We start from the raw sequence: 18,713 nt of genomic DNA on the forward strand, positions 1-18,713 counted from the left end.
CCCAGGCTCGGAGCAGCTGGGGCGGCCGGGCCTCCTCTCCCCCTCCGCCCGCGACCCGCCTTCGGGGCCGCGAGAGTCCTTCGTCCCTTACAGCCCCGCCCGGGCTCTGGGACCCTCGGGGTGGTCTCTTTCCCCAGACCTGGGACACCCCGTTTCCTGAGGCGTGGAGGAGCGTCGCCCCCGGAGTAAGCCACCCGTGCCTCGCCCCGGCAGCCTCTCTCTTGCCCCCGAGCCGCTCCTTGCTCCGACTCCCGGTCCCCGGTTTGGCCTCGGAGCCCCCCATTCAAACCCCATCCCTGCTGTCAAGGGGCCTCCCCTTCCCCCCAGGTTGCTCCCGTGAGCCTCTAATGCCCTGACTTCTTCCAATGTCACCTACGGCCCCCTTAGTCTCAGCCCAGCCAAAAACTTTAATGCAAAGGAAAAGCTTGGACTGGTTTCACAGGCCTTTTAAAAAGCGGACTTAAAAGTTGCTGGCAATGCATTCCTTCTCGTCTGAGTGGAGGGCCAGCTCTCGCTGAAGTCGGGGTGACCCGTGTCCTTTTCCGGAGAGCAGGGTAGAGAAGCAGGAGCGGCAGCTAGTGCAGCAGGAAGTTTGTCGGAAGATGAAGACACCAAGATAGGGGTTGGGTGACTTCCCCAGGAAAAGTTCTGGAGGAGCATTCAAACACGATCCACGTTTCCCTGATGTGTGGAAATCGACATGACTTTAGCCTTACTGACCCTTGTACAGCATACCCTGTGAATATTTCTGTTTAGGGTTTTTCTCCTTGAAAGGGAAGAAACTTACTCAGCCAGTAAAAGACACTTAAAATCAAGAAACTTTGGGATCACATCGCAATTACATTACTTCGAATTGATAAACTGCGAATATAATCTGAACTCCTCTGTTTACACATGTCAACCTAAAATCTTCGCTTCCTTTCATCATGGAAGATGTCTTGTGATTGACCTCAATTACTGACTTGTGGAGATGCGGTGAATGTGAAATCCCACGTATAGATCGTTTTCCTTCTAAGCTCCCTGATCATTCTGAAAGATCTTGAACCCTCTTCTGGAAAGGGGTGCCTATCGTTACTTTATGGGGCAGCAGCCTGGAAAAGTTCTTGGGGACCAGAGAAGGCCAAGTTTGCCTGCCCTGCACTTTATCAAAGGAGCAGGCAAGAAAGAATCATCGAGGCATGGGGGTCCACACTGCAATGTTTTTGTGGAACATGGTGAGTGCTTTTCAAGCTTTCTGGTCCTGTTTTCAGCTTCGGGAATGCCTAAGGAACTTTTGAACCACAGCACTGGTGTCAGTTCTCTCCAGTTTTACTTAAAACTTCTGTTTCTGTAGTTATCTCTTAGTTTCTGGTGGAACTTTCTTTGTATAAGAAAAAGTTACTTGATGACACTGGATGGCTTTATTCAAAATCTCTTTGAGTTGCTTATTTCTTGCCTGATTCCCCTTCTAACTCACTGTTGACCTTGGACAAGCCATTTTACTATTCCACCTTCCTGAGGAGGTTGGGTATAAGTGGTTTCTCAGGACCCATAGTCCACGATTCTGCTCTGATCTAACGCATGGGGTTCCTTCCCCTGCGGTGCGTGGACCTTTTACTACTTTATCTACAGGGAGCTTTTACCACATCCTCGAAGGGGTTTGTGCTCCCCTCAAAGTTAAAAACCACAGGTCCTAGTTGACACTAATATTCTTGACCCTTTCAATCATAAGTAGAACTTGAAAATACTCACTTTGGAGCTATGTGGGAACAGTCGAGGCGGGGAAGGCAGCATTCCTTGTGAATTGAGGATCCCCCAGCTTCTAGTTATTTCACCTTACCCCAGGAGTATTCCTTTGCATTGGATGGAGCTTTTTCCTCCTCCTCTCTCCCTGTTTCACATGACATTTGGGACAAGAAAGGTTGTCTTTGACATTTTATGAACGTCACTGGCATTTGAGTCCTGACGGTGCATATTATAGTGGTCACGTCCAGTAATTTTGCGTGAAGTTTTAAAGCTAAGGGTCAGCTTAGACTGATGTCTGGGACAGGGGACGGCCACGCACCAATTAATTAGGGTCCTGTTTGTACTGTCACAGCCTGACATTTTTCAGACTGTGTACTTTATATTAAAATATCAACTGAGCCCACCCACCCTATAAGCAAATGTAGGACGTGTGCAAGTAGCATATACTTTGAAATTCCATCACAAATACCCTTAACAATGGGTGACTACAATGAACAAAGTTCTCTATTCAGTGAACTTGCATTTGACAGTTGAGGTTGATTTTCTTAACGGAAATCGTCATCTAAATAATCTGAGTACTTGGATTTTACTTTGCCTTGAAACATTAGTTATATTTTAGCATTGGTTTTAGACAGGCAAATATAGTAATATGGCGCTTCCCAAATTCAGGATTTATAAAGTGAATTGTTTACATTTTTAAATAGTGATGATCATGCAACCTTAGTGAAAATTGGTACAGACTTTTTGGAGAGCTTTGGCCAAGCTTATCAGAATTTAAAACGTACATACCAGTGACCCAGTAACCTCACTTCTAGGAAACTATTCTGGTATAGAACACTGTAGTGCCTTACATGTGCCTTAAACCCCTCCGGGGGGTCCAGAGGTTAAAACTTTTCATATTAACACAATACTAAGACAAGACGTTATTTGCACTCTTTGCTGTATTGGTGCAAAAGTAATGCAGGCTCCTAAGCATGAACCAAGGCTGTGGCGACTGACCACTGTGGCCATTGTATTCTTCATGCCATGCACTCATAGTAAAAAAAAAAAATTTTTTTTCTTTGGTTTTCACTTAAGAATGTTCCCAGTGAAGCAGCAAAAATGATTAATTTTACTAACTCTTGACTCTTGTGTTTATATCTTGTTAATCTTCTGTGGATGAACGGGGAAGTAATTTTGTGTGCTGGTTGTCTCTAGGAAGAGTGAGTGCTTGGGCAGTGGTTAGTTGCGAGCTGAACTTGCCGCTTTTTTCATGGACTACCATTTTTACCGACAAACTATGGTTATTCAGATTAAAAAATGTATAACAGAGTCTTTCAAGGAAGACAACTGGTAGTGTCTATTGTCAATGATAAAATTTTTGCTTGCTTTCCAGCGAAAATTAGGATTTTGGAAAACTTGTATCTGCTACTGTGATGTAGAGATTGGTGGTAATATTTACAGATGTGCTATTTTGATATCTTATAATGGAATGTATTATTTGGAAAATCTACATAATTCAGTGAACTGATATTTTCTAAATGATCAACACATGATGTTATAAAATCAGGCACAGGTAAAGAAGATTCATTCAAGGTGCAAGATGGACCATTGGATTTTAATGTAACAGAATACAAAAATTAATTGATAGAGTTTTAGATTCTACTCAAAACTAATACTTAAGAAACTACCACTTAGCGAGTTTGGTGTAGCTTCAAAGAACAATACCTACAATTATCTATAAACAGGGGAAAACAAGTTATTTTCCAGTGATAATAAACTTCATTTTTAGGTGAACAAATGAATAAATGATTTAACTTTTTCAGTTTAAATTTATACTGTGGTAAATATTGATGAGATAACAAAGCACTTAGGGGTCCTATATAATTTTCAAGAGAGTAAAGTCATGAGATAAAAAAAAGTTTTAGAACTGCTGCTACAGAAGGTCTATCAAGGTCATATAAGGGTGTGCGCAAAAAAAAAAAAAAAAAAAAAAAAGGAAAGTCATATAAGGATGTTTATTGCCAGCATACTGTAAAGTACCACCACTGAAAGATGTCCACGTAATGGTAAGTGGAAAAAAGCAATTTGGGGATCAGTCTGCATGGTATGGCCCTAGTTTTGTAAAACAAAAATTAACTATTTATTTGTACATGCACAGAAAAAAGTGTGGAAGGATTTAGACTGACATAGTTGTTAATCTCTAGGGAATTGGGATTTAGGTGGAACAGCAGAAAACTTTCACTTTTTACTTTGCATTTGTGATATTCCAGACCTTTTACAACAAATTTGTTTTATTTTGTAATACCCAAATTATGAGGGTTTAAAAACCAAATCGATGGGAGCCCAACCAAATAATCACTTCTTTGTAGCGCCTTTTAATGAAAGAAGTTGCCTAGATCATGTTTTACTGAAGACAAATCAATTTCTTTGGACTTCGGGTATACTTTTTCTAGGGGAACAAATGGTTCTTGATCTCTCACAGGCGGTGGGATTGGATTAAAAAACTTGCAGCCATAACATACAACGTTGAACCAGACATGAATCTGGAAGCCAAGAATAATGTTGCGTGGTGGTGGTGAATCTGAAAGGAGTGGGCAGATGGCAGCTTTTTGCTGGGATCTTTCAGGGTCAAAGGGCTGGTCATATGTACAGGGGAAAACCATGATATTATTTCAGGGACCATATGTTCCTTCCAAATTTCGGTGTCTTGACTAAGAAAATTCACTTTTATGAAAGCTGGTAAAGCAGGACTGAAAGCATTCACTAGTAAATCTGTTCACCTTGGTGTGTCCTTCTTTCTTCAGCAAATATTTATTGAGCTCACACTATGTTCCAGGTAGTGTTTTAGTCATTGGTGATACATTAGTGAATAAAAATACTTCCTTGCCCTCCTTAAACTTACATCCTAGTGGGCGGAGACAGACCATAAATAAGCTAAATAAGTAAAATATAGAGTATATTAGGTGGTGGTAGGTGCTGAGGAGAAGAATAACATAGGAAAGGGGGCAGGGAATATTGGAGGGGGGTGATTTTCATTAGGGTGGCTGGAGAGGCCCCACTGAGAAGGTGGCGTTTGAATAAAGACCTGAGGAGGGAGGTGAGGGAGCAAGCCATGGAAATAATGGCTTTCAGGCAGAGGGGAGTCAGGGCGCACAGGGCCCTAGGCAGAGCTTGCTTAGCAGGCTCACGGAGAAGCCTAGAGTAGCTGGAGCAGAGAGGGCAGAAGGAGGGTTGTAGGGGGTGAGATGGGCGGTGCGGGGAGGCGGCTGCAGAGGAATGTGGCCTTGTTGTCCATCTCAAGAGTTTTGACTTTTACTCATGTGGTGTTGGGAGAATTCTGAGGGAGGAGTAACAGGGCCTGATTTACGCTTTAATAAAATCTCTCTGGCTGCTACGTTCTGAAGGAAAGCAAAGGAGGAAGGAGGGATTCCACTTGGCTGTTGATGGCACTACCCTAGATGAGAATGGTGAAGGCTTGGCGCAGGGTGTGGCGGTGGTGAAGGGGTCAGATTCTGGGAATATCTGAAGGCACGGCAGACTAGATTTTCTCTTATATTCGACATGAGACGTGGGGTGTGAGGGAAGTCAAGGATTTCTGGACTGAATAACTGGAAAAATGGCATTGCCTTTTACTGAAATGTAAACTAGAGGAGCGGGGTTTGGGGAAATGGGTTGGGGGATGAAGATCTGGAGCTGAAGTGCCTGTTAGGCATCCAGGTGGATATGACAGATACACAGTTGAGTCTACAAGTCTGAATTAAGAGAAGCAATCCAGGTTGGTGAGAGAACCTGGGAGTCACCAGGTTCTAGATGGTATTTAAAGCTAGGAGAATGGATGACATCCCCAAGGGAAATCTCCATGTATGTGTCTTTCATATAAGTAAGGTGCTATTCAGTAGTTTATGATATTAAGACTTTACATTTTTATATAGGATTAGTTTGAATTTTTTTTGTGGGGGGGGCGACATTCAAATTTTGCGTGGGAATGATTTTTAAATCCTATATCTCTGTGGATTTCTTTCCCCCTAAATCAGAAAGTTTCAGAGTTAAAAAAAAAATTGCACACTATTTTTCCTATTTTTCTTGGTAGTGAATATTTTTAATATAAAACCATTTCAATTTTTAAAGTTTTGTAATTCTTTTCTAGTTAATGCTTTAAAAAAATTGAAGCTTTTTTTTTTCTCTATAAATTATTTCTGGATTTTCTAATTTTAACTTAGTACATCTATGTCCTTCAAGGTATTACTTATTTAATTTGTTTATATCAGATGTTTTGCTATGACCTTAACTGAAAAATGATTTTAAGAAATTGTTTACTCTCAATTTAAAACTACTCTTTTCAAATAAAAGTTTATTCAAAGTAATCGAATAGGAACTTGATAGGTCAACACTGTAGTTCTCATCACTGTTAAATTATACTAAGCATTCAAACACATCAGGAGGCAGGAGAACATACAGCTATTGAGTCTTATAGGTATTAAAGTTCAATCAGATCCTTAAAAAGAGGTTGTTTGGAAAGATTATATCCCTGTATTTATTAGGTATTGGGTTGTGGTACATGAACTAAGAAAATGTAAAATTGTATGTTTGTGCATTTTTTTTAAGGCATCCTGTTATTTTCCATAGTCTAATACATTTTGTATGGCTTTCTTGTTTTTCATGAAATCTTACTGCCACTTTAAGAAATATGCTTATAATATAGAAAAATACAGAAATCTCAGTCATGGGATAAGTAACGGAGGATGATCAAAGATGGTTTAACGAAAAGAGTTTTTACCTTATTTAAGTGAAACATCCTGTTAAAGAAAATAATAGAAATTGGAGAAAACAAGAAATCATTTTGTATTGGTTAAGATCTGTGCTTCAGATCTCCGTGTGATAACCACTGGTGTGTTGTGGAGTGTGTTGCAAAGAGATACACTTTATGAGTGGGAGGAAAAGGATGAGTTAACATGATTGGTTAGGAATTATACCCATAGGAGTATGTCAGGCATATTATCTGGGTCTACGGGGTAAAAAGATTAAAATTGCTACTTAGATGATGAGTATCAGTAAAAAGAAGCACTCCCTTAAGGCCTTCTGTGTGCGTATTCTGCAGTTCCCTGACTCCTTGCCTTTTTGGTGGTTGCGCCCCTGACATCACTCTTCTGTGGGTTCAAAACCCACCTACCTTTCAAAACTCTGCTTGGGTCCCACCTCCTTCTTGAACACAAATTTTGATGTGTTGCTTTTGGAGTGTTTATTTCCCAGATATTTGGGAGAGTCTAGATATCTTACTGATTTCTAACTTAATTCCATGTGGTCAGAGAACATCCTCTGTAAAATTTCAGTTTTTTGACATTTACCGAGATTAATTTTATGGCCCCGCCTATGACCTGTCTTACTGAATGTTCCATTTGTACTTGAAACAAATATGTGTTCTGCAGTTGTTGGTTGTAATTTTCTATAAATGTGAAATAGATCAAGTTGGTTGACAGTGCTGTTTAAAATCTTCTACAGCCTTAGTTATTTTTTGTATACTTTTTTATCTGTACTTTTGCTAAGTTTCTTTTTGGTCTCTTTTGTTACTGAGCGGGGGTGTTAAAAATCACAGCTGTGATGATAGATTTTGGGTTTTTTTTGCTTTTAATTCTATCTTAAAATTTTTTTTAGCTTTTAAAGTGTTTGTTAGAAAACAAAGATGGCAGGGGTGGGGGAAGGAGGGGGGCTAAGCAATTAACTAAAGGAGTAGAAAAACAAAGTAATCCCACAGTACACAGAAGGAAGAGAATGGTAAAAATAAAAACAGAAATTAAGGGACTTCCCTGGTGGTACAGTGGTTAAGAATCTGCCTGTCAACGCAGGGAACACAGGTTCAAGCCCTGGTCTGGGAAGATCCCACATGCCATGGAGCAACTAAGCCCGTGCGCCACAACTACTGAGCCCACATGCCACAGCTGCTGAAGCCCGCGCACCTAGAGCCCGTGCTCCGCAACAGGAGAGGCCACCACAATGAGAAGCCCCCGCACCACAATGAAGAGTAGCCCCCACTCGCCACAACTAGAGAAAGCACGTGTGCAGCAATGAAGACCTGACACAGCCAAAAAAAACCAGAAATTAAGAAATGGAAATGATAAAAATACCAAAAGCTGACTTTGAAAGAAATTTGTAAATTAGGCGAACGTCTAGCAAGATTGATGAAGAAAAAGAAAAGGCATACACGAGCAATATTGAGAATGAAAATATAAGTATTCTGTTAGTTTTTGTTTCATGTATTTTGAAGCTCTGTTACGTAACCAAAACTTAGTTTTCTTTTTCTGCTTTTCAGTTGGGATACTTTCTGTTGATCTGTGTTCAAGTTCACTAACTCTTCTGCAGTTTCCAGTCTTAAGTTTCTTTGAAATTTTCATTTCAGATATTGTCATTTTAAATTGTGAAATTTTCATTTGGTTCTTTTTTATAGTTTGCATTTTTCTATTGAGATTCACCATCTTTTCACTCATTAGGTCCATCTTTTCCTCCAAATCCTTGAAGGTATTTATGATAAAGATCTGTCTGTTAATTTAAATATCCGGGTCATCTTGGGGTCTATTTTTATTGATTGCTTTTTCCCTACATTATGAATCACATTTCCCTGCTTCTTTGCATGTTTAATCATTTTTTATTATATGTCAGACATGTGGATGTTACATTGTAGGGATTTTTGGATCTTGTCTTACGTTAGAGAGGTTTTCGTTTTGTTCTGACAGGAAGTTAGGTTACTGACATACTCTTTTGACCCTGAAGTTTGGTTTGTGTTTTGTTAGATCGAGTCTATTTTGGACTTATCCTTAGTCCAGAAGCATGGCCCTTCCTCTAGGGGGCATTGTTTTTTTTTTTTTTGGCTGCATTGGGTGTTCATTGCTGTGCGCAGGCTTCCTCTAGTTGTGGCGAGTGGGGGCTACTCTTCGTTGTGGTGCATGGGCTTCTCATTGCAGTGGCTTCTCTTGTTGCGGATCGCTGGCTCTAGGCGCGTGGGCTTCAGTAGTTGTGGCTCATGGGCTCTAGAGCGCAGGCTCAGTAGTTGTGGCGCACGGGCTTAGTTGCTCTGTGGCATGTGGGATCTTCCTGGACCAGGGATCGAACCCATGTCCCCTGCAGTGGCAGGCGGATTCTTAACCACTGCCCCACCAGGGAAGTCCTAAAATTCTTTTAAATTAAAAATTTTCTTTCAGATTTTCTTTGATACTTAGTACTTGGTTCCTTGATGGTAGAGACCAAGTTCATACATCTTCATGGGTCAAGCACTATATTTTTTACAGGCTAGATGCTCAGTAAATATGGAATTGAATTTAGTTAAGTGATTTTCTCAATGTCCCCTCTGTATCATGAGCTGTGTCAGTCTGGGGTAGGACAGCAGACTACCCCAGAACAAGGGGACAAGGTAGCTAGCCAACAAAAGACTCTGTGTCTAGTTTACAATCCTGAGGACCACCATTGGCCATCTGCTTGGGAAAGTCGTTATTGCCTTTGAATCAACAGTGTGGGATAGGTCCAATAAACAGGCTGAAGTAAGGGGGTACTTGTTCAATTTGATCTTGGTGGTTAAGTGGTGGGGAGACCCCTGCTGGAGCCAACAGTACCTTTCACCTAGGTTCTTATCTTTTTATGCCAAGGGCTGCTTGAGGCCACTAACTGAATCTGGAAATACAGTATAGTACAGGAGTATTGGGTTGAATTTATAGTAATACCTAAACTTAATTGAAACCTTCACTTAAATAGATTTTATTTTTTGGCATTTTCACTTTTATGAGAAAGAAAGAAAGGCAGCCATTCCGGTATTAAGAATTTGGTCAAAACAAACAACTCCTGAATTTGCCCTGGTATTGAGTAGATTCAACATTAACTTCTGTACTTTCTGCTTCTGCAGTATCATTTAGTAATTCATGGTTTTATTGGTGATTCTGTAGAATCCTGAATTACAGAGGGTGTTTCTTATGGATGTGTAAATATCTAAATATTTTAAAAGCACTTTCATATACTTTTTTGGGGGAAATCTATAATGTAGATAGGATAGATGTTATTCCTCTTTTTCAGTAGAGAAAACTGAGGTTCAGGGTGGCGAAGTAGTGTTTTTAGGGTTATATCGCTGATTCATTATAGAGCTGGGGTTGAAATCAAGTGTTTTTTGATAGCTTGAGTATTTTTTCTGTCAAAAACATTACTTTTTTGAAGATGGACTAATGCCTTTTGAAAATCTTCACAATGTTGAAATGGGGCGGGGGGGTGTTTAGATTTAGAATGCATCTAATCAAGAAGTTTATTTTTTTACTGTTTTGTGGAATATGTTTTTGACACTATATTGAATATTCTTACCTTTTGGTAGTTGGGTGTTTGGGGATGGTAGTACATAACAAAATACCTTATTTAGGCATTTATAACTTACAATTTATGCTTTAATAAATTTAATTTTATTGTTCATAATTTTAGAAACCTGTAAATTTTCCATGCTTTGTGACAGTTTTAAATTTTATTTTAAAATTTTTAATAATTTCAAATAGACAATACAATTTCTGATTTAACTACAAAACTACATTACATATATTTAAACTATAAAACTATATTACAAATGTCTCTTCTGAGAAGCTTGCTTCTATCCCAGTCCTCTATCCTTTTTATTCCACTACTCCCTTTGGGAAGCCAGTTTTATTAGTTTCTCTTATCCTTCCAGTGTTTCTTTTGCAAATGTGAGCAAATATATATTTATTAAACAAACGATAGCATGCAGTATGTACTGTTCTGTACTTAAAAATTTTTCACTTAATGTAGCCTTAGGATCTCTCCATATTGGAATATAGATATCTTCATTCTTTCCGTTGGCTTCTGTTGTATCCCACTGTCTTGGAAGTACCATTGGTTTTTCAACTAGTCCTCTGTTTCTGGATATTTGGGTTGTTTCCTGTCTTTAGCTATTATGGACAAAGCTGCAAGAATAACCTTATACCTGTCATTTTATCCTTGTGCAGGTATAGCTGTGGGAGAGATTCCTAAAAATGGGAGTACTGGGCTAAAGGGTAAATGCATTTGTAATTTTTATTAATAGCTAGATATTACTTAGTAGATAGTAGTAGCGGATAGATATTAATATGGATACTATGTTGATAGCTACATTCCCTTCACTAGTAATGCACAAGAGTGATTATATCCGCAGAGCCTAGCTGAGAGAGTGTTACCAAGTTTTGGGACTTTTAAGTAAGTGATAGTATTTTGGATTTACTACGGATTTAATTAGTAGCTCTCCTTTGAGCAAGGTTGAGCATTTTGAACATGCTTAATGAACATACATATTTATCTTGCTGTGAACCATCTCACCAGGTCCATTATGTGGCAAATGCTGAAGTAGGGAACTGTGCAGGGCCAGGTTGGTTGCCTGCACAGCATCCACTGTCCTCTGATCCGTCACTGCCCGTGTGTCTCACAAGAAACAGCCCCATCCCAGCCTCCGGTGGGGGCCTGATTAGGTGGTTTTCAGCCCTAGCGGTACATTAAAATCTCCTCAGGAGCTTAAAAAGACTTCTGTCCAGGTCCCACTCCTACGGAGGATTTAATTGGCCTGGGGAGATGCCCGAGCATCAGGTTTTTGCCTGGTTTTCTATTAACGAGAGATTTTATTCAAAAAGATTATTACGAGGGAGGGTAAGGGACTATTGAAATAGAACAGCTCTGATCATAAGGGCTGCAAAGTGTCCCATTGTTTTTGTTTTTAACTCTCCAGGTGATTCTAACAGGCAGCCAGGATTGAGCACCCCTGGTCTAAGACAATCATAGCATTCTGAGTTGACCCAGTCTGATGGAAAGCAAGGCCTTTTCTTCCCTGGAGCTGGGGGTGGACCATCTTTGCTTCTGGTCGTCAGTGTAAACCTAGAGGGCAGCCAGCCTCGGGCTGGAGCCTGAAAGCCTTGGTGGGGGGGGTTGGTGTCGGGGGTGGAGTGGGGGGAGGGAGTGGGCACAACGTGGGGCTGCTATGCCAGCTTGCCTCTGGACTTTGAATTATGTGACGTCATATGTTTCCTTATAGTTTAAGTCATTTTGTGTTGGGTTTACTATTACTTGCACCACTGGTGTTCTCGCTGAAAAAGCAATACATTTTAACTTGATCAATTATTTCACCTTTCTGTCTTTTGAGAGAAAAATGACAGATTCCATTGACAAATGATGTTATAATTCTTTATATGTGTTAGGCTCTTAATTTACATACTACTTTCACACTTGTTTTTATGTTTTGTAAAATTGGCAAAATCCTGTGTTATAAGGATATTCTTACTTCTCCCTACCACAGTGTACTAATTATATCCCTGAGGTGTATTGCTGGACTGCCATGTTATAGCACCACTTTGTTAAAGATAATGCGTTATTTATATTGTCTTAAAACCCAGTCCTGGGTTGGTAGTGCGGCCTGGCTGCCGCCACTTCTCGGGGACTGACTGCGTCAGCCACTGCCAGCCCTCCTGTGCCCCTACAGCTTGGCTTGTCCTGCAGTTGGCATCTCCAGCTAACGTGCTGAACTCCAGGCCGCTTTGAAGAACGCAGGACTTCTGGCTTAAGGACCTTTTATGTTTGTTCCAGACTGTGCTGCGAGGAAGCCACTGGGAGAGTGGTAAAGCCTGCTGAGTGCCCGGGGGAAAGACTGGTCAAGGACTCAGCTCAGTTCCGGTATCTCCCTTGAAGAATGCTTCTGGCTACTGTTTGCCTAAATGTTAAAACAGCTTCTACCTCACAACAGTGTCTGTTCTTGAGGAATGATGGTCAATTAGGAGGAAAACCAAACAAACAAAAAATCCCAATGCTAAGAACCTCATAGCCTAAGATACAGTCAGAACATTGCCTAAGGGGAAAGAAATGTCATGATAATGTTTGTCTTTCAATTGCCCTTCCTTCCGGAGGCTAACAATACCAACAGGTGACATTTGATGAGTGCGTACTATATTCAGGCACTAGTCCAGTCACTTGTAATATATTAAGTTATTTAAGACAACAACAATTTCAGAGAGATATATATATTTTTTTTTTTTTTTTTTTTTTTTGCGGTACGCGGGCCTCTCCCTGCTGTGGCCTCTCCCGTTGCAGAGCAAGGCTCCGGACGCGCAGGCTCCGGATGCGCAGGCTCAGTGGCCATGACTCACGGGCCCAGCCGCTCCGCGGCACGTGGGATCTTCCCGGACCGGGGCACGAACCCGTGTCCCCTGCATCGGCAGGCGGACTCTCAACCACTGCGCCACCAGGGAAGCCCTCAGATATTTTTAACAGCAACGAAAAAATGGAAATTAAGAAGTGATCATTACTAGCACATCTGGAAGGTTTGTTTCTGTTTGAGAATCGCATTGGAGGTAGTTGCTGGGATCTGGTGGTTTGTGTGAATGAACGATAACACATAAAAATGTTAAAACATGCTATTATGAGTAATAGTAACAGTTATTACTCTCCACCCCCACTATTCAAAACAAAATATATTGTTCAGTGGCTACAAGGTAAGGAAAAATTTTTACCCTTAGAGAAATGTGTTGGGTTTTTTTTTGGGTGGGGGGGTGATATGTGAGCCTTTTCAGTCTAGCAGGGAAAATAGAGCTCTTGAAATACAGAAAAGTGCATTGCCTCTGTTGTGTGTTCACAGTAAGCTGCCTGCATAGCCCTGTGTTACTTCGGCTGAGCCATGACATGTGACGTTTAATTAGTAGCACCCTCCTTGGTATTGTTTAATTCACGAACATGCCATCATGTCATTGTCAGTTAAATTAAATGCGTAGTGTTTCCTGAGAAAAAATTTTTTGAGGGCTTTTTTTTTAAGTTTAATTAAGATATGGGCATAATAGAGAAAAGCCTTCAGGAAATATAAGAAAGATGTATTATTTTTAAAATAGCTACATTGTTTTTTATTAGGAAAACATGCGGGCTTCCCTGGTGGCGCAGTGGTTGAGAATCTGCCTGCTAATGCAGGGGACGCGGGCTCGAGCCCTGGTCTGGGAGGATCCCACATGCCGCGGAGAAACTAGGCCCGTGAGCCACAACTACTGAGCCTGTGCGTCTGGAGCCTGTGCTCCGCAACAAGAGAGGCCGCGATAGTGAGAGGCCCGCGCACCGCGATGAAGAGTGGCCCCTGCTTGCCACAACTAGAGAAAGCCCTCGCACAGAAACGAAGACGCAACACAGCAAAAATAATGAATTAAAAAAAAAACCCCACAAAATTTTAAGGAAGGCATTGATAAATTTGAGAGAAATTCTTAAAATTAAAGACTTCTTTAAAAAAAGCATGCATTTCTGTAAATTATTCAAAGATTTGATTCAGAAAGTAATTCGAAGTTCAGTCAGCATGATCAGTGTTACTTTAATTCCTATTCAAATGAAAAGTAATCATTTCTTAGTAAAAGTAATACATGATCAAAGTAAGAAAAATGTAGGTGTCCTAAGAGCAGTTTTCAGGGTGCATTTGGGTTACAGTGTTTCCAGCTTATGAAGTCATAGTTATCGGATGGATTTTTATAAGTTGATCAAATCCTGGTATGACTTTCTGCGTAAGTTCACATCATTGCTTTGTAAGAATGTGTAACCATGATGTTGATAGTGAGTCAGAAGGGCCAGTAACTTATGATTCTTTAATAGAAATGAAGTGTTTGTTTAAATTGGCTTGTTGGAGAACTTATCAGTAAATTCATAATGAATCCCATAATGAACGGTCACAAATACACAGTCCAAAGAGCCATGTCCTTGCTCTTTGGGATGTCCTTTCATTTCAGGGCTGGAAAGAACTGGAAACTGCCTCCTCCTCGTGCTCAGGTACAAAGTTCCTAAGCTAAGGCTAAGTGGGCGGCTGCTCTGCTCTGTGTGAGTGCTAGTCATGGGTCTGCCTGTGCCCACAGATGCCGTTGCAGACCCATGAGCAGGGTTGCCAGTTAACCCACTGGAGAGCATGTTTTGGTCAAGAAGTGTGGCTTACCCAGAAGAGGGCAAGACCACACCTGTCCTCAGGCATTTACAATCCAGTACAGAGAAAAACAAGAGAGAGGTAAGAAAAATGTAGTAAAAAGGAAATTGGATGAGGGTCTAAGAAAAGGGATAAAGCAGGTTGGTTAGGATTGGTGACACCCAGCTACTTGCCACTGCATAGCACCGGGGCTCTGGGGGCTGCAGTACATCTGACCCAGACCTTCTCGAGCACGGGACTCTGTGCCCTTTTCAGACCAGTTGTCAAGAGAGAGGAACCCAGATCAGAGGGCGGACAGCAGAAGCGAGAAGAACTACAATCCTGCAGCCTGTGAAACGAAAACCACATTCACAGAAAGATAGACAAAATGAAAAGGCAAAGGACTATGTACCAGATAAAGGAACAAGATAAAACCTCAGAAAAACAATTAAATGAAGTGGAGATAGGCAACCTTCCAGAAAAAGAATTCAGAATAATGATAGTGAAGATGATCCAGGACCTTGGAAAAAGAATGGAGGCGAAGAAGATGTAAGAAATGTTTAACAAAGACTTAGAAGAATTAAAGAACAAACAGAGATGAACAACACAATAACTGAAATGAAAAATACACTAGAAGGAATCAATAGCAGAATAACTGAGGCAGAAGAACGGATAAGTGACCTGGAAGATAGAGTGGTGGAATTCACTGCTGCGGAACAGAATAAAGAAAAAAGAATGAAAAGAAATGAAGACAGCCTAAGAGACCTCTGGGACAACATTAAACGCACCAACGTTTGCATTATAGGGGTCCCAGAAGGAGAAGAGAGAGAGAAAGGACCCAAGAAAATATTTGAGGAGATTATAGTCGAAAACTTCCCTACCATGGGAAAGGAAATAGCCACCCAAGTCCAGGAAGCGCAGAGAGTCCCAGGCAGGATAAACCCAAGGAGAAACATGCTGAGACACATAGTAACCAAATTGACAAGAATTAAAGACAAAGAAAAATTAATAAAAGCAACAAGGGAAAAACGACAAACAACATACAAGGGAACTTCCATAAGGTTAACAGCTGATTTCTCAGCAGAAACTCTACAAGCCGGATGGGAGTGGCTTGATGTATTTAAAGTGATGAAAGGGAAGAACCTACAACCAAGATTACTCTACCCAGCAAGGATCTCATTCAGATTCGATGGAGAAATCAAAAGCTTTACAGACAAGAGGGAGGAACTCGGCCATTTGCCCCATAGTCTAAGCCCTCTGTTGTGGTGTGAGTCTCATTCCTAGGCCCGCCAAGGTTACAGTGTCATGTGTGTTCTCTGGTTGTCTTTGGTTTTGGCTAAACTCAAGGGATGGCCATTTGTGAGGAGTATTGGTACATGTTACCACTTATGTGCTCCAGCTGCAGTGGATGTCATTTTGAGGATGTACGCTTGGCAGTGAGTCAGCTGGGATGCACACATCCAGTTATTAACCCAATACAGTGCACTCTCCTGACAGACTTCTGAGAAGTACTGGTGACTCCGTTTAAAAGCTTTTCTCCGCTGGCCGGAGGTTGAGCCCTGTTTCAGCAAAAGCACTTCCATCTCTTCTGAAGTGCATTAGGGAAACTGGAGGCCGTCCCTGATTCACAGACAATGGGTTGCATCTAAATAACCCGTCTTAGACACCAGGTGTTGTCATACATTCCTTACCTGTTGTAGCTGCCCTTTGAGTGCTTTCTCTGTGCTAGACTCTGTGCAGAGCCCTTGGCATATTGTTTTTAAAAGTTACCAAACAATGCCAGAGCCCTTATGCTAAGAACAATCTAAGTTTGGGGTTTTGTAGCTTAAAATCCTCTCGTGGTTCCCACTGTGTGGAGCAACAGTCTCTATTTTTGTAAAAAATCACGTACCTTTATCCCTAAAAATTTTTTGAGCAAGCAAATTATAGTTACCAATTAACGTCAGAGCCCTTATGCTAAGTTGCAATCTGTTTGGCGTTTTGTAGCTCAAAAACTTCTGGTGGTTCCCATTATATAGTGCAGCAGTCTCTATTGTAAAAATGTATGTACTCTTGTTTTTTTTTTTGCTCTGCCACGTGGCATGTGAGATCTTAGTTCCCCGACCAGCGATTGAACCCACGCCCCTTGCAGTAGAAGTGCAGAGTCTTAACCGTTGGACCACCAGGGAAGTCCCCAAAATTATGTACTCATCTGAAAATTTTTTGAGCAAGCAAACCATATATATATATACATATATATATTTTTTCTTTTGCCAAAGTTGTGCTTAAAGTTTTGGAGTTGAATTTTCTCACCTGTTTGCTTTTATGGAGACCAAGTGGGCAAGGAGTAAAGGTAGGGAGGTGAGAGGGTACTACCCTTCCTTGAGACCTTTAATTGTCTGGTGTGTGGGTGGTTTTTGCTGGCCTACCTAATAGAGCACCCTGCTGTTTTGATTTGCAGTTTTCTGTAGAAGGAAAAAAAAAAAAATCAAACCTCCTCGTTTCTCCCTTCCTTCTGCCTACATACTCTGGCTTATGATAGGAAATGGAAACTCCCGGAGTGAGCGGGAAATGACTTTCACATTTAGGTTTCTCATTCTAAAGTTCTTTCCCTCAGATTTGATAACAGACCTTAGCTCTGTTCTTTGAGGTGCATATGGAAAAATGTTTATCAGTGTTGAAATTTAGCATTTTTGATTTCATAAAACTCCCAGTTTGGCTGATTATTAAATTCCTGCTTGTTTGGTTGTGGCTAAATTCTGTTTTTAAAAGAGTAGAATGTGCTCCCAGCAAATTGAAGATCAAATTAATAAATAAAACTGGACCTGGAAAAGTAAGGCTTGACAGTGTGTGACAGTGTATGTTAAACCAAACCTTCCCAGAAATGCAAGTACAGACTGTACAATGTATAGTTATTGTGCCCCCTGACAATTTCCTGCTTCTGTGTTTATCTCCTAGTCCAACAGGGAGACAGGGGTGATATTGAAATCATGGTTTTATCTGAATTCAAATCCCAGTTTACCACTTAACAGCAGTGTGACCGCAGGCATCAGGACTGACGTAGTAGATACTAGTTGAGCACATTGCTAGCAACTGGCAGTACAACAAGTTTTAATTCTCAGAGTCTCTGGTTCCTGATTTGCAAAATGGGAATATAGTACTTACCTTGATTGTGCTGTTGATGAGAGAATTAAATGAAATAATAAGTAAACAATATCTAACAATGCCTGGCACTTAGCCTCTAACAAATATTAATTATTGCTGCTATTATTATTTATAATTCTAGAATAATATACCTGTCAGTAATAAGGAGCAGGCCAAAAGAGACTACACCAGAGAAAGACTGAGAAATAAACTCTAGGGCTTCCCTGGTGGCGCCGTGGTTGAGAGTCCGCCTGCCGATGCGGGGGACACAGGTTCGTGCCCTGGTCCGGGAAGACCCCACATGCCGCGGAGCGGCTGGGCCCGTGAGCCATGGCCGCTGAGCCTGCGCGCATCCGGAGCCTGTGCTCCGCAACGGGAGAGGCCACAACAGTGAGAGGCCCGCGTACCGCAAAAAAAAAAAAAAAAAAAAGAAAGAAACTCTAGTAGTAATAACGTGATGAGCAGTTTGCCTGAGACAAGCCTGTATGGTGTTGGTAATTATGGATTATCTATAAAACCCGTGGGTTATATCTGAACACATTGATGACACTGGAATGCAACTCCTCAAGAAAATTCTAGAGAAAACCCCTGCTTAAACTGTAAATACTTTTTTTTTTTCAAAGTACTTCCTATAGGGTGATTGGAGGATGTGAGCTGTAGAGATCTTTCCACCCCTGCTGCATGAAATCTGGGCTTCTCATGACTTGCCCTGAGGATTTCCACGTCGTTTGGGTCTTCAGGCAGTTCTTGCTGTGAGAGGCAGCATCCTCTGACCAGATGGCTGCTTTTCTTTTCCTCGTGTAATTTATTGTTTCTTCAGGACAAAGTTATCTAATCCTTAAATCTACTGCTTCTTGTTCAGCACACATTTTTTCAGCTCTTTTCTCACAGTCTGCATAGGTTTTATTTATGAACCTGTGTAGACGACAGATTCGTGAAGCACAGTTTGGTGTAATATATTGTGGTT

The 18,713-nt window shown here is 41.0% G+C and overlaps 1 protein-coding gene across 3 annotated transcripts in view; it reads left to right on the top strand.

The window, feature by feature from the left end:
- ABL1 (ABL proto-oncogene 1, non-receptor tyrosine kinase) overlaps positions 1-18,713 on the top strand; it is a 134,218-nt gene continuing 115,505 nt past the window's right edge. The window contains exon 1 of one of the 3 annotated variants that reach the window (XM_029201798.1): positions 1-1,214. In XM_029201798.1, the coding sequence (XP_029057631.1) occupies positions 1,079-1,214 (136 nt within the window). In that variant the 5' untranslated portion in view covers positions 1-1,078. The remainder of the gene's footprint in view (positions 1,215-18,713) is intronic. The other 2 variants (XM_029201797.1, XM_029201800.1) reach the window with 2 other exon arrangements.

Source organism: Monodon monoceros, unplaced genomic scaffold, assembly GCF_005190385.1.
Source record: "Monodon monoceros isolate NGI ecotype Baffin Bay Population unplaced genomic scaffold, NGI_Narwhal_1 Super_Scaffold_5, whole genome shotgun sequence".
NCBI lineage: Eukaryota > Metazoa > Chordata > Mammalia > Artiodactyla > Monodontidae > Monodon > Monodon monoceros.